The following is a 16,926-nucleotide window of genomic DNA, read 5'->3' on the forward strand; positions in this document are numbered from 1 at the left end:
TAATCGCCCAACATCAGTGCTTAACCTCATTTAATGCTCTTGTGGCTGAGTGGAAGCAAGTCCCTGCAGCAATGTTCCAACGTCTAGTGGAAAGCCTTCCCAGAAGACTGGAGGCTGTTATAGCAGCAAAGAGCGGACCAACTCCATATAAATGCCCGTGATTTTGGAAGGAGATGTTTGACGAGCAGGTGTCCACATACGTTTGGCCATGTAGTGTATAATTGAGTGGTTATTTTTGTATGAAATTATAATTTTTGATACCAACAGAAACGGATGTATTTTTATATGTTCAATCAATTCTGAGCGACGCTGTCCACGAACCAGACACCTTATTTCCAGTCTCATATATATTTTTTAGGATACTATTATCTGTTGACGTGGTCCTAAGCCTGTTACACCTATATGAGTTGCATCACCAACACACGCACTACAAATCATTTATTCAAATTAGTCATGGATGTGTGTTTTGGTGGTGGATGAGATTACAATGTCTTTTCTTGAATAAACTGGCACATAGTTTCCTACTTTGATTTTAGGAGCAGCATGGAGAGTTGAGTAAACCTTTTCAGGTGTCATGATAAATGTTTTCAATGAAATACACTATCTTAACATTTTATTTGGCACACTTATTTATTTTTATTTTTTTTGCAGACCATGTCTCCAAAGGAGAAGTCAAAGTTTGAGGACCAGGCGAAGCAGGACACAGCTCGCTATGATTTGGAAATGATGAGCTATGGTCCTCCTGTGAAGAGGGTCAAGAAGGATCCTAGTGTTCCAGAGAGACCTCCGTAGGTCTATTCCTAAAATACTGTAATCATCTATGCGCAACTCAATATTAGGAAGGTGTTCCTAATGCTTGGTATTCTCAGTGTATATTGGTTTATGCTGATTTATTATAGACAATTCCAGAGTCGGCCGTATGTTTTGCGGGCCCTAAGCGAGAGATTTGGTTTGGGGGCCCCCCAACTCGCGGGGTAAACATTTGTGGTCCCCCTCTTGACAGTGGAGAGGAATTTCAGTTTTAAAGTAAAGTTCACGGCAAAATGTGTAGAATTGCAGGGATTGGAGAGAATTTGGCTGTTTTTAAAACTACACTGAACAAAGATGTAAATGTTAAGTGTTGGTCCCATGTTTCATGAGCTGAAATAAAAGATACCAGAAATGTTCCATACGTACAAAGCTATTTCGCTTTGTGGGGAACAACTCATTCTGATTGGCTTGGCCTGGCTCCCAAGTGGGTGGGCCTGTGCCCCCCAATGGTAAAATTTTTTCCTTCATAATATTTTCATGCATTTCTACCAATTTTGCCATGGGGTGGAGAGAAGTTTTAAAGCTAAATTCCTGTAATTCTACACATTTTGCCTTTTGCCATGTTCATATGATATCTGAGTGAGAGTACCTAACGAAATCAATGGGGGCCCCCTGGAGGTCAGGGCCCCTGGACACATGCCCTGTTTGCCTGGTCAGTAATTACTACAAGGTGTAGATAGCTGGCTAGACTAACTTACTAATACAAACCCATTTTTAGCTGACATGAACTACTTGAGTGATTGTCAGTGACTGCCATTACATGAGATACTGCTGATGTGCTACCAAATTTCAAAATTGCACCTTGTGTATTCTACTAACTCTCAGCAGAATTGTGAATTTGGGTTGGGGCCTTAAGCGACCACTTATGCCCAGGACCGGCCCTGGACAATTCAAAACAAAGTATGATACATTTTTGAAGTCCTGCAACCAGCATTAATGACTGTACTCCTTCTCTTATACAGATCAGGGTTCTTTCATTTCTGTGCTGAGCAGCACCCCAAGATCAAAGCCCAACACCCAAGCTTTGGCGTTGGGGATGTGGCCAAGAAGCTTAGAGAGATGTGGAACAATTTGACAGACTCCAATAAGCAGCCATATATTGCCAAAGCCAACAAACTCAAGGAAAAATACCAAAAGGTAATGCCATTTGGGAATCTTTATTTGTCTCAAAGGAAATTTAATTGAAGGGTATTTTTACCACTAAGTGGTCTGACTGTGGTGTCAGACCCTATATGCAAGGAATCACTGGCTAAATATGAGAACCTGTGATTTCTTCCAAGGGATTGAAAATGTGACTTTTATTTAAGACACCTTTGCTTACTGTTTCTAGGATGTGGCAGATTACAACGGAGGAAAATGGGAACTGGGCGGGGCAGGAGACGACGAAGACGACGATGAGGAAGATGAGGATGACTAATAGAAAAGGGTATTGTGGTTTAAGACACTGGCAATGTAGATGTGAGCACACATATCTGTAGGGTTCACCTGTCCCAGAAGAAAACATCAAATTGGTTTTGAAACTGGTTTCTCGCTGTAGTTTCTTTCTGGCTGTCATTTTGAGTCATTAACACTTTGCTCTGCAGTGTTTTTCCTGATCCCTTTGCTTTTTTCAGTTGAACAAACCTATTCACAGTGATGGCATAAGGGTTATTACCCTATACAATACTTGTATGGTGATGTGTATGCTACTATGTGGTTATTGAAATAGATTTAGATTTTATTTTTCTATTTGACAGGGATCCACATTTCATGGAATTGTAAGTTTGCGTTTGAGGGAATTGTATGTGTTTCTAGACACAAAATCCATAGACTTGAGGCAGATGTCCAGTCTGACAATCAGGTATTCAGGTAACATTGCCATGGCCTATTATGCCAACCACCTGTGTGTTTGAGGCAGGACAGATCCATTCCACTGTGTTATGGCTGAAAGGAATGATGATGAAATGGGTTCTGTTTTGTTGTTAATTTGGATACGTGGAATGACATTTTAGATTTTAACATTCCTCCATCTCTTGACCAATGGTGACAATACATCTGTTGGACAAGGTGGGAGTTTCTTTGCACCTGCACAGTTTGTTTTCTATGCCTCTGATCTAAAAAATAAATAATTACGTTTTTACATTCTGTGTGAATCCAAATTGATTTATTCCCTCTATGGAAATGACCGATTGCATTTTTGTGGCCTTTAGCGGTAAATGTATTCAACTTTATGCAACATTGTGGTATTTTGTGACAGGCATGCATCTTTTAGTAGCAATGTTGAAACCAATTATTACACTTAATAGGAAAATGTAAAAATTCTGAGAATTTAAGAATTTAGCTGTTCAGAAGTATTCTTATCTTTAAGAAATTGTATGCTTTGGGCCCTGAAAGTGCTCCCTGGAAAGCCACTATCCGCAATTGATTGAATCCTGGATTTAATCTTCAATGTTAATAATACATTTTTTTAATAGCTCCTCCCATTGAGTTTCGAGACTATAATTTGCAACCCACCTTTCCCCACATGCACTACACCAAATACGCTGCACAGTGTAGTTAAACACGTTCCTCTTTTGTAGGTTATTTATTATCCAACAAAAAGTTTGCCTGATAAGTCAAAATGTTTCATCATATCCATCAACGTCAGTGAGAGTGCATCGCTGAGACTCCGGACACAATGGGCGTGGAGAAGGAATGTACATTACATCCCATGACCGACGCAATCATAAACCTCACTGCTGGGGCAGCAGGCAAGTAAAACTTTGAAAAAAAAATGTATCTTTAATTTCTTCAATTACCTAGCATCACAAACTTTTCCATAGGTTTAAGCCTTGATGACTCTTGACTGACCCACGTACAACACAAGGTTGTTTTGTTGTTCAGTGGAAACATCTAGTGACGGATAAAGCTGAACAGGATGGCTGTCATTCAGAAAATGTTAATGTTATTTTTCATTCATCTTGTTCATCTGTTGCCATGCACCTGCAAAAAGTTTGCTCAGATGTGCGAGTGCCTTTTGAATATTAATCAAATGTTTGTTTTGTGTAGAAAAACATAACGTACACGTTTGGTGATGTCAGAATTCATTTTAAACTTTTTGTATGACTTAATAAAACAAATATTGATAGGAAGGTGCTTGTGCATTGATAAGCACACCAAAGACGGCGTTAACAATAAGTAATAAAATAAAGATGGCACTTCTAAAAGCCTATTTCACACCATAGCCTGCCGAATTGCAAGACAACTTTAATTTTATTTTCGACACAAACGAAAAAGCGGCTAGATAGATTTTTCAGCATTGTCTCAATAAAGGCTTTGGCATTTGACTAGCCATGTGCGACATGCACATGCAGTTACAAGCCTGCTAAAGTTAAGAGGCAGGCGGACGAGCAATATTCACTGTCGCAGTAGGTCTACGGATGATGCCTGAGCTGGAATGTGAAGCTAACTGAAGTTGGTTAGCTTTAGAAAACTCTGAGTAGATATAGCTTGCTTCGTACGACACCCCTTTGGACATGTCATCATTTACCTCAGCGCATTCAAAATGCAGTGGGTTCACATCAACTGTCCACCAAGTTTCAACTTTGGGATAGATCAAATACAATACTCTTACACTGTAGTAAGGAAAGCATGTTTGTTTCACTCAATAAACACAGTTTTGTTGAGCATGTGAATGTATACTAAACAAAAATATAAACGCAACAGTTCATAAGGAAATCAGTCAATTGAAATAAATAAATAAGGCCCTAATCTATGGATTTCACGACTGGGCAGGGGAGCAGGCCCAGCCAATCACAATTTTTTTCACCACAAAAGATGATCCCGCAGGTGAAGAAGCCGGATGTGGAGAGGTCCTGGGCTGGCGTGGTTACACGTGGGCTGCGGGTGTGAGGGGATCTGTGGCATTGTGTTGTGTGACAAAACAGAACATTTTAAGAGTGGCTTTTTATTGTTCCCGAGCACAAGGTGCACCTGTGTAATGATCATGCTGTTTAATCAGCTTCTTGATATGCCACACCTGCCAGGTGGATGGATTATCTTGACAAAGGCTAACATGTTCACTAACAGGGATGTAAACAAATTTGTGCACAACATTTCAGAGAAAAAAGCATTTAGTGCATGTGGAAAATTCCAGCTCATGAAACATGGGACCAACACTTCACATGTTACGTTTATATTTTTGTCCAGTGCGTAAGGTTGTTAATGTAGACTTAGAGCACAACGGTTCCACCAGAGGGAGCTCTCTCTTTCTCTCTCTCGCTCTTTCTCTCTTTCTTGTTCTCGCACTCTCTGTGTGGCTCATCTCTCTCTCTCTCTCTCTCAGCAAAAGGGGACGCATTAGCCCATCCTTTGCACAGCGTTCACTGCTATAGCCCCCCCCCCCCCCCCCCGAGAAGCTCCCATTTATTTGACCACGGCATCAAAGAAAATCAATTCAATGAAAAAGAGATGTTGGTGTGATACTGCAGTATTATCTGCCCTGTTTTCTCATCTGGGTAGAGAGTTGATGAAGTATACTATTATTATTATTATGATTATTATTATTATAAAATGTCGACATGTGGTGGGGTTTTGATGATGCATATAATGTTTTTACCCTGATGTCTCCTTTCAGAGTCCAGAACTTCATCAGTCATTGGTACTGTCTATGAGACTTTGACCATTTGGCCAAAAGACTTTGACCAAAAGCACTGTACATTACATACCATCACTGATAGACAGCTAATACACCCAGTCACCTATTGACTGTTTACATGTAAGAAAGGGTTTTACAGAGGCGGCTCAAGACATTTGATTTATCTGCCTCTTCGTAGAAAAGAAGCCTGGCTTTGCTGCTATGTACCATCATATACCTGCGTCGTACTGTACAATACACTAACAGGAACTAGTGTATAGATTCGTCCACGTTAAAGAGTAATGTCTTGATGCTGAAAGTAAAGGAGAGCCACCTGGAGGTTTACACAGAATGTTTATGTTGTATAACCAGGGCAGGTGTAGTATCACATCAATATCCAATGACAATGTCAGCCAGAGGACATTGGAGGATTTAGAGAAGTTGCAGTGGTAATTGAGAAGATGAGACTGAGGCCCACAATAAAATATGATATACAGGAAGGTCCATAATTATTGGCACCCTTAATAAAGATGAGCAAAAAATATTTAAATAATGAATACAAATACTGAGCTATATTGTAGGCTCAAAGAAATTGGAAAATGACATTGTTTTATGCTAATACAATTGCCCAGAGAAAGAGATTTAGTTTAACAAGTAACACAAAATATCAAAAAAAGTATGAGTCAAAATTATTAGCACCCCTGTTTTCAATACTTTAGCACCCTCCCCTTGTGAGGATAATGACACTGAACCTTTAAAAAAAATGTTCTATGTGATTGGAGAACATGTTGGGAGGGATCTTGGATCTTGGATTGATATCTGATATCTGCTCTTACGGACTGCCCTCTTCAATTCAAACCACAGGGTTTCAATGGGCTTCAAGTCCGGAGACTGAGATGGCCATTGCAAAATTCAGATTTTGTGCTCAATTAACCATTTCTTTGTGGATTTTGATTATCGCTTGGAGTTATTGTCCTGCTGGAAGATCCACCTTCGGCCAAGTGTCATCCTCCTGGCTGAGGCGCCCAGGTTTTTGTCTCAAATATCCTGGTACTGGGTAAAGTTCATGATGCCATTGACCTTAACAAGGGCACCAGGACCAGTGGAAGCAAAATAGCCCCATAACATCAAAGATCCACCACTATATTTTACAGAAGGTATGAGGTACTTTTCGGCATATGCTTCAGTTTTTAAACACCAAACCCACCACTGGTGTGCGTGGCAAAGAGCTCTATTTTCCTGCCATATGACCATAGCACTGGTTCCAATCCAAGTGCCACCTCCAGGTGGTGGCATGGTCAGATGACGTGAAAATAGAGCTCCTTGGCCATGCACACAAGTAGTTAGGTGGCTTTCCTCAGTGTCCGGCCATCTAGGCAGACTATAGCCAAAAGGTCAGAGCCATGCTTCAGTCTGCACAACACCGCCGGTCTGCTACAGTCCTGGAGAAACTGATGAATTGTGGAGTGTATTGCATAAGCAGGATGTCATGTACATTCTCTATGTTGCAGGGAGAAGGTCCTCAAACAGACAGGGGGACAGGAATAGTGCCCATAAGCTTCGTGGAGATTTCCCTTATGAAGTGGAGAAGACTTCCTTTGTTCATGTCAAGGTCAGTCGTTTGACCACATGAAGAGGGAGAAGGAGTGATAATAGTTAGTGGGTGTGTGTTACTCAATAATTAGGGTATTACTGAAAGCTGACAGAAAGGCTTAAGTATTTGTAAACATTGGGATGCTTCATTTCCATACAGGCCTTTTATGGCCATGTATACACAATAACAAAGACAAGCTGGATGCCATCCCTGTAATCATTCCCGGTCTTACAGTAAAATTGTTAATTAGTACTTGACAATCAACTTCATAACGACGGGACACAGACTTTTGTTTTGCTCTATAAACCACAGATGTGGTTTATGCCCAAGGCCTTTTCTACTTACTGCATTAAAAGGATATCTTTAATCCAGGCCATAGAATACGACCACGTCAACTAATGGGCTCTCTCCTACTCCTTTGTTCCTCCATACTGTACTGTATATGTCAGATATGGGTTCTTTTGTGCCCCAGTGCAATTTCGGGCAAGTTTCACAATGAACAAGACTTATAAGAATGTATGAAAATGACTTTTAAAAGTCTCTCTTCAAAATAGGCCTTTTGTGTAAATGCTCACCGGGCAGTAAGGGTGGTGCCAGTGGCCTGTCGTCTCTACGTTGTTGGTCGTACACCTGCCGATGTCGGGTCGTCTTCCCCACCTTCTCATAGGTCTCCAGGAGAACCTCTAGATGACGCTGCAGCCACTGGTCCGTGGATCCACCTGTCTGGGAAAATTGGACTCCAAGAGTACATTTAATAGGCAATCGTGCATGTCTACCAAATATTAGGAAGTGTGGGGTGTACCCAGTCTACCTGTGGACTGTATTGTTGTTGGCTTGAAGAATAGCTGGTAGCTGTTCTTCCCAATGGGCCCGCCCTTCTTCACTCCATGTGTTTAACAGAATCAACAGTGTCTGGTTCATTCTTTCACAAGCCCCCTTACCTTGTGGCCAGCATGGGCTGGTTCTGGTTTTGGTACAACCATACAATGCACACAGCTGTTTGACCAATGCAAACTCGAAAGTTGCCCCTCGGTCACTGTGAAGATGCTTGGGGCAACCAACGATTTGGAAGAAGTGTTTCCAAGGTACTCGAGCTGTGGTGTGGGTCGTCTGGTCCTTTGTGGGCACCGCCCATGCGTACCTGGAAAACACGTCAACCATCACGAGTAAGTAGAGACATGCATTGGCTGGGTGACTCAGGGAGACGTAATCAATGGCCACCATTTCCATTGGGGCACTAGTTGACACTGGAAGCATTGGTGCATGGGTAAAGGGCACAGGTTTACTCACCACACATTTTTGACATTGAGCAGTCTACATTAAATATCTGCTCTAATTTTTGGCCAGAAGAAACCTCTGCTGTAGGGCAGATAGGGTCTTCTCTGCCCCCATGTGTTGTAGTGGTTTGTGGAAGTGTTTCCATACCTCTTGCCATTTCCCCTCAGGGACAACAATCTGGATGTGATTCTCCCCCGTCCGTTCTTCTTGCTTCTGTCTGACTGTCACCCCCTCTTTTTTTTTGATCAGGTTCCTCTCTTTTGAGCAGGTTCCACTCCTGCAGTAAAATTTTGGTTGGCTGGGGCGGTGCTTGCCGTGCTGGGCTGTCCAAGGGCTTGCCCTGGTCTAACAGTGATCCCATTATTCTTGTCGACCTGTTGCCAAACACTCCAAGGCCATGTGTTTGGGGGGGTTCCCCTCTACTGAAGTCCCTCCAACAAACTGGGCCGGGGGTGTCTCACTCGCCTCCTCCTTGCTCTAGAAGTCCTTCTACCGAAGTCCCTCTAATGAACTGGGTCTGGGGTGTCATTTCACCTCCTTGCTCTGGAAGCCTAGAGAGGACATCAGCGTTGATGTTGTGGGCTCCTGGACGGTACTTGATGTTGAACTATTAGTTTTGCCAACTGCGTGGCCCAGCACTGCTTGACTGCCCCGAGGTTGGCTGTATGCAGATGGACAAGCGGGTTATTGTCAGTGTACACAGTGAAATTGGAGCCCCACAGGTAAGGTTTAAACATCTCTGTCACCGCCCATTTCAGTCCCAGCAGTTCCAACTTGAAGGAGCTGTAGTTTTGCTAATTTCACTCAGTTGGGATCAGGCTTCGGCTGCCGTACGTGATGACCCATTCCAGTCCATCCTGCACTTTAGACAAGACAACCCCCAGCCCCCCGGAAGCTTGCATCTACATAGAGCCGGAAAGGGAGAGAAAAGTCAGCATATGCCATAACAGGGTGTTGCAAAAGGTTACTTTCAAGGTATCAAAAGCAGACTGACACTCTAGTGACCACTGTACTGGGACCCTGGTTTTTCGTGTGCTGGACCCTTGGTCCTTGAATAGCCTATTGAGAGGATAAGCAATCATGGAGAACTTGGGGATAAATCACTGAGAATACCCCACAAAGACCAGAAACAATTTTACCTGAGTCACTGTGGTAGGGGTAACCCATTCCTTTACTGCTTCGACCTTACCAGGGTCCGGCGTGACACCCTGGGTACCCACAATGTGCCCATGGTAAGTGACCTGCCTCTGGAACAGGTGACACTTCAATGGGTTGTAGTTTCAATCCATGGCTCCAGAGGCGCTCCAACGCTTCTTTCTACCTTTGACAATAACATTGTCAAAGGTAGAAAAGGTAGCAATGGTAGCAATGATTCTCCTACCTGGTTCCCCAGACACCTTTTCATCAGTCTCTGCTGGCACGTTACACAGCCCGAACGGCATCTGCTCAAAATTCAAACAGTGGTGAAAGCAGTCTTTTCCCAGTCTCCGGATTCCACCTCCACTTGCCAGTAGCAACTGGTGATGTCAAGAGTGGAGTACCAGGCAGCTTTTTTAAGGGTGGTTAAGGACTCCTCGATCCAGGGGAGGGTGTAGGCAACTTTGTAAGTCACTGCGTTGCACTTTCTGTAGTCAACACAGAAACGCCATGTACCATTCTTCTTCTTGACCAGGACAATAGGTGCAGCCCAAGGGCTAGTGCTTTCACACACCACTCCTCCATTCAGCATCTGCTTCAAAAGGCTGCACAGTTCCTGGTAGAGTGCTGTGGGTTGGGCTGGAACCATGCTCTGCTGGGTGGGGCAGTGCCTGTATGGCCAAAGTCGTCTTCGTGACATGAAAACACCTGGGCCCATTCTGCAGGTCTGAGAGTTGTTCAGCTTGAGCTGGGGTCAAGTCCTTCCCTTCCAGAACATCTGCTGGCAGCGTGTCTACTAACACAGCTACTTCTGGGGTAGCACTGGTCACTTCCACCTCTATAGTGTGGGGCCCTTTTGGGTTAAGGGTGATGTCCTTTTCCCCTCTGATCTCCTCTGGATTGATGGAATGGATGGTAGCCAAGGGCTGAGGGAGCTCAACAGGATATGGGTTAACATTCTGTACTCTCACCAGGCATTGGTTTCCTTCAATATGAACCAAGGCCAGAGAGATCTGCCATCCTCCATCCCTTCCACTAGGCCACAATCCCTTCCACTAGGTTTTGTCTCTCTCCTTTCTGGTCTCATGACGGTCTAAAACTGAACATGTTGAATGGGAGAGCTCCAAAGAGCTCTCGCCAGCAGGCGGTTATCGCATTCATTCCTAGCGCATTCATTCTTAGTCATCTTGTACCAGGATCACTCCCTGTTCGAGTATCTTCACCCCTCCTATCTCAAAATTTAAGACTGCGTACCCCACTTATGGACAGCCCATTAGCAGCCTTCAAAGTCAACCAGTCGATGTCCTCGGTAATACCATTTCTGGTTTTGGATCCACTTCTGAATGAAAGATTCACTGAACAGTGGTACTTGAGATCCCGTGTCTGCTCATACTTTCTCCTCCCATTGCTCCATGTTAGTGGGCACGGGGGTTGCCCTTCTCTGGGTGGTATCCAACCGCAGCACACTGAGCCTCCCCATGGATGTCTGGCCACCTCCTTCCAAGTGGCCCTCCTGGGTGGCATCTGAAAATGACATATAGGGTTATGACAAAGTTGTTGAAGTTCTTGACGAACCGGGTGTCTAAGGATTCCCCTGTCTTTTGCTCCACTCTTTTTGCCAGCTCCTTCAGGCGAAGGGTGTAGCCGCTGTAGCCGCCATTTCGCCCAAATATTTGCTACTGGTGAACCTGGTGTACGAGGAACTTAAAAACTAGTGACACATTAGGACTGTCAACAGCGGGCAAGATAAGTAATTCTCTTTTTGCATCCCTTTTCAATGCATGCATTAGACACTCCAGCTGTTGTTGTGGAGTCAGCATTTGTGATCGGATCATAAACTGAATTTGGCCTTGCCATTTTTCATACGAATCTTCATTATATGACTCTTTAAATTTAGGAACCCATGGCGCTCCCATCATCGATGGCATTAACAGAGTGCTTGTTTGGGGGGCTGCATTATTTTGTTCACCTTGCTCGTTCATCAAAGAAGTATTGAGCATCCTGCCAACTACGCCAAATGTCAGATATGGGAAAACTGGGGTTATTTTGTGCCCCAGTGCAATTTTGGAGAGGATGAACAACAACCAGGCAAGTTTCACAATGAGCCATAGTTTATTTAGAAACATTTTAGAAAATGTCTCTTTAAAAGTCTCTTTTCAAAAATAGCAATTCCACTTGCGGAAAACCCATACTTCACCAGTAATCTTAATTTTCACCAGTCAACACTCATGTAGTTGAGTCCGCCCACGGTTGTCAGTTCCTCCACTTTTAGTTAGGGCTTTTCTCCATAGCTCTCCATTGATTCTCTTTCTCTCCACAGGTTCCAGTCTCCGCGAAGGGAGTTTTCAGGTCCATCCTCAGGAAGAAGGCAGTGTAAGTATCCGAGTCAGGTAGGTATCACAGTTCCCCCATATTAATTCCCTTTTGCTTCTATATCTTCATCACATTGTTAGCTCATACCCGGCATAATCATTACAGAAGTGGCTCTGATACGTAAATGATAACTTCGAGGGTGAGAGGAAAAGAGTACTACACTTTAGTTTGTTATTTGTGTTAGGAGCGAAGAGTGTTCAGAGACAGGAGTGAATGCGGTCTCTGTGGGTCCTAGGAGAAGGTGGCCACCAGACAGCTGTATGTCCACACCATTGGACACAGGGAGAGAGGCACGCTCATTGGCTACACACTTCCGTCTTTTAGGGAGTCCTGTTCATTTCGTTCATCCGTGACAATACGTGAGATTTCACACTTCAATTAGTTAAATAAAGGTTACATTTAAAAAATATATATTATTGAACACGCAGCTCTTGTGAATAGGTTGGCACAGCAAACGTATTTCAAAACGTGAACACAGCAAATGCGGGAGGAAAAAAGGAAGCTGTTCATCACTAGATGACATACAGTCTGTCTGCCTGGGTATGCTGGATCAATTTGCAGTGAGTTATTGTGAGGTTGGAAATCATTCTAATGTTGCCCGTGTAGCTACTCTAGATATTGCAGAACTTATTTGCATTCCCAGCGACAGTGATAGCATTGTTTCCATTTTGTGATAAGAGCAATCCAACATAGAAATCTCGGTCTGTGACGCTCAAAAGTCACAGTGCATTAAATATTCTGTTGATGTCATGATCTATCACAGCAGCCTATTAACGTCTGAATTTGAGAAGTGAAACAGGCTGGGACAGAAACGCATAAACCTCAGAATTGATTTTGCTCGGGAAGATAATTTGAATCTTCTTTTTCTCACTCTGTGCCTGCAGAATTTCGTTTGTTCTCTGAAAAACCATTTCACTGCGACACCAGAAAAACTGGGTCTCTCCCAATGTGAAGTGCAGTACATATATAAATCACAGATGGTGAAAGTGTGCAGCATGTTATTGTATTTGGTGTGATCATTGACTACGGTGCCTAAAGATACAATCTGTAGCCTACATGCTGATCGGCCTATGGGTCTGTAGAAGGGTTCAAGGGTATGGTCCGATCAATCAACAACCTAGCAGCCGGCAGTGTCCAAGTCCTTCACTTTACCCGCATTGATTTATGGTAATGATGCTTCAGCATCCAATATCACTATAGATGCTGCTTTTTCCTCAGGTCATTATTATGCATCTTAACATCAGTGCAGATGATCAGTGAAACAAGGGGAGGACTTGAGCTATTCCCAATGTTGCTGGCTCTGGGAACATTGAGTATGCTGACCTGGTCTTCGTCACTGTAGCTGTCCTAGATTGGGCAAATATTGTATTGGAATACATTTTGGTGAATCTCATCTTTCAAGTTCTGCTTATGTTTTGTGGTCACTTGTGATGCGAAACTAATGTTTTAGCCTACACCAGGGTTCCCCAACTGGCGGGCCGATTTTGTTGTTGGTGTTAGACATAAAAACACAAGTAAATCCTCTACAAGTGATTTTAATTTTGGAAATCTGTTCGAAGGTATTCCCACGCATAATAGAGAGATATATGTGATCATATACAAATGTAAACAAGGATTGAAGTGATTATGTTTTGGCCAAATATTATGATATCTGTTTGGGTTTCTTGCTGTACATTTTTGCAATCTCCAAATGATTTATAGTTATGTTCTGCCCATTGACCATCCACTCAGGAACAAATTGTCCCACGGCTGAATCTAGTTGGTGATCCCTGGCCTGCACTAATGCATGCTGTTGTAACTTACATTATAGGAGCCGCAGGTACGATGAAGATGTCTAAAGGTTGCTACATGCTTCACTCCGTTGATCGGCGTGCATGCATGTGCAAGGGCTGAGTCCGTTTTTTGGGGGGCAGTGCACACTTTTGTCCACATCGTTGTTGTGTTTCCACCCAGAGAGGAAGTCTGCCTAGTGTAGTGTACATCTACTAGGGCCTCGGGCAGCCAGAGTAGCTGACCAAGCAAGATAGGCCTTGTGTAGTGTAAATCTACTAGGGCCTCGGGCAGCCAGAGTAGCTGACCAAGCAAGATAGGCCTAGTGTAGTGTAAATCTACTAGGGCCTCGGGCAGCCAGAGTAGCTGACCAAGCAAGATAGGCCTTGTGTAGTGTAAATCTACTAGGGCCTCGGGCAGCCAGAGTAGCTGACCAAGCAAGATAGGCCTTGTGTAGTGTAAATCTACTAGGGCCTCGGGCAGCCAGAGTAGCTGACCAAGCAAGATAGGCCTTGTGTAGTGTAAATCTACTAGGGCCTCGGGCAGCCAGAGTAGCTGACCAAGCAAGATAGGCCTTGTGTAGTGGATATCCACTAGGGGCAGCCAGAGTAGCTGACCAAGCAAGATAGGCCTTGTGTAGTGGATATCCACTAGGGGCAGCGAGAGTAGCTGACCCAGCAAGATAGGCCTTGTGTAATGGATATCCACTAGGGGCAGCCAGAGTAGCTGACCAAGCAAGATAGGCCTTGTGTAGTGGATATCCACTAGGGGCAGCCAGAGTAGCTGACCAAGCAAGATAGGCCTTGTGTAGTGGATATCCACTAGGGGCAGCCAGAGTAGCTGACCAAGCAAGATAGGCCTTGTGTAGTGGATATCCACTAGGGGCAGCCAGAGTAGCTGACCAAGCAAGATAGGCCTTGTGTAGTGGATATCCACTAGGGGCAGCCAGAGTAGCTGACCAAGCAAGATAGGCCTTGTGTAGTGGATATCCACTAGGGGCAGCCAGAGTAGCTGACCAAGCAAGATAGGCCTTGTGTAGTGGATATCCACTAGGGGCAGCCAGAGTAGCTGACCAAGCAAGATAGGCCTTGTGTAGTGGATATCCACTAGGGGGAGCCGAGGCACTCCTTGACAGTAGCTAGCGACAACATTTGAAGTTTCAGATCCAGTGTTATATGCTTTTTTGTTGACAAATACTAGCTAGCTACATGTCTGGCTAGTCTGGTGTTCTATGCTTTTCAACGCTATTGTTTAGCCACAGAAGCAGAACCAAACATGTCTCTCTATAAATTGCAATTGATACAGCTTGAACTGCTCTTACTGCTCAGGAGGTGGAAAAAAAATACAACGGAGAAAATTCGTCCACTGAACACGGCAAGAGAGGACGATGGAGAATACATATGTAATCTCCATTATAAACACCAGCTCTGGGCTCCCTCCCATATTCACACCAATTTGTTTTTACTTTACTTTTCGTGTATAATTTGCAGGCCATTTAATAGCACACCAGTAACCATCCTCAATACATTTTCTGACTTCCAACTTGTGTCTACTTTCGTAATGCTAGACAAATATCAGGCACTACTTTTGTGTTATCATTTGCCGCATTGTGAACACAGACTTTTCGAGAAACTTCAATGAACAAAAGCAAACTCAGAAGCTACACGTGTTAATTTCTTACAGATACTTCTTGTAGCGTTACAATTTATGGCGTATACCGTACGTCTTCACCTATAACCCAACGGTTACCATGAATGTTACCACAGGAACGTCTCTGCTGGGGATATGACTGTTACACATGAATGTCTGATACACTTTCTCTTGTTTGTTTGATGATTTCACTTGGAATTAGTATAGACTTTCTTGACTGGTATAAAGAGCGAGGCCCTCGTGTGCAGGAGGGAGATGCGGGTATCTTCTCACGAAACAAGTTCGACTCCCAACTCATTGCAGGCCAGCTGCCGCTACCAAGGCGAGTGCTTGCCGGGCACCCAAACATCGAGCCCACATGTCTTTGTGGGAGACGAAGCATTCCCTCTGAGGGTAAACCTGATGCGACCATATCCAGGTAAGATAGCTAAATATTGTACATGTGACTATATCCATATGATGTAAAAAGTATACCAATATAGATGCTGTAGTTATATGGCTCACATAAAAGTGATCTGGCAGGATGGGGAACTATGTCCAAAGCATAGGCTACACAGTTGTTACAGTACACATTCGATAGCCTTCATGTTCCTGTTCAATACTAATGGAAACGCTTCTTTCATTCCAAAGGTTCTTCTGTCCTTGAAGCCGCCAAGAATATTTACAACCTACCGCCATTCACGAGCCAGAATAATTTCAGAGAACTGCTTTGGGATCCTTGCTGCATGTCGGAGGATCCTGAGAAGAGACCCAGAGGTTGCCCCAGAGAAAGCTGAGACCATTGTGAAGGCCTGCGCGGCCCTCCAAAAATACCTTTGCATCACAGACACTGACAACACAGAGTCATCAACATGGTACATCCACTCCACATTTTTTGACCACTCCACATCCACTAGGGACCTGCATCCAGGAGAGTGGAGATAGGTGGTACAATGGGACTGCCCTTTTGTGACAAAAAACAAAATTGTTACATGCTCCGGAGGGTCCTTTTCTATAGAGTATAATTGGCCTTTACTAGTCTGCGGAAATCCTTTTTGTGTGCTGATATTGGCGCTGGAAGATTCAGGACCATGGACAGCGCCACGATCAGCACGAAGTGAACCAAAGGACTGCTAGCCGATATCAGCGCCACAAGATTTTAATCCATCAACCACAACCTTTTGCCATATGCGAACTCCAGTGGAGGCTGCTGAGGGGAGGACGACTCATAATAATGGCTGGAATGGTATCAATCACCATTCACTCCATTCCAGCCATTATTATCAAACGTCCTCCCCTCAGCAGCCTCCACTGGGAAACTCCCCCCAGTTGCGTGTGGGAGGTTACCAGGACAAGGGCACAGGCAGACCAAAACAAGAGATTAAGACCTGGCCTCACTGATCAATCTTCTCCTCCTCTCTCACATGGCCAACGTCATCCTGGGACTAGGACGGTAATTGAAATGTATGTTTCATGCTGATGATCTCAGAAAGCTCTCGGTTGTTTTGGTAGTGCGTGTGCAGAGGGACCGTCAGAGTGAGACTGCTGCTGCTGTCCGATGGCTGCTGTCCACAGCTGAGTGTGTAATGGCTTTATTGATCTCTGGGCCTGTGTCGCTGCCTTACCTCTGTCATTACAGGCCCACATTGCCCGGGTATCCTTCCGTACTCCCTGGGTCCTATCTGATCAGTGCACACTCACACATCTACCGAGTCTCTCTCTCTCTCCCACTCTCTCTCAC

General features: G+C 44.1%; 1 protein-coding gene across 1 annotated transcript; it reads left to right on the forward strand.

Annotated features, from left to right (window-relative positions):
* The first annotated feature begins 654 nt into the window (after nucleotides 1–654).
* Nucleotides 655–2,385, forward strand: LOC120056648 (high mobility group protein B3-like). The gene is made up of 3 exons (XM_039004854.1): nucleotides 655–788; nucleotides 1,773–1,947; nucleotides 2,141–2,385. Exons 1-3 carry the CDS (start codon nucleotides 655–657, stop codon nucleotides 2,225–2,227), a joined length of 396 nt encoding a protein of 131 aa, XP_038860782.1. The 3' UTR covers nucleotides 2,228–2,385.
* Nucleotides 2,386–16,926: the final 14,541 nt, after the last annotated feature.

Source organism: Salvelinus namaycush, chromosome 12, assembly GCF_016432855.1.
Source record: "Salvelinus namaycush isolate Seneca chromosome 12, SaNama_1.0, whole genome shotgun sequence".
Taxonomy (NCBI): domain Eukaryota; kingdom Metazoa; phylum Chordata; class Actinopteri; order Salmoniformes; family Salmonidae; genus Salvelinus; species Salvelinus namaycush.

Bases quoted from the DNA above. Each gene is read 5' to 3' on its own strand.
- LOC120056648 (XM_039004854.1), top strand. From the start codon at position 655: ATGTCTCCAAAGGAGAAGTCAAAGTTTGAGGACCAGGCGAAGCAGGAC. The intron at 789-1,772 runs GTAGGTCTATTC...TCTCTTATACAG, and splicing joins AGTGTTCCAGAGAGACCTCC to ATCAGGGTTCTTTCATTTCT. The intron at 1,948-2,140 runs GTAATGCCATTT...TACTGTTTCTAG, and splicing joins TCAAGGAAAAATACCAAAAG to GATGTGGCAGATTACAACGG.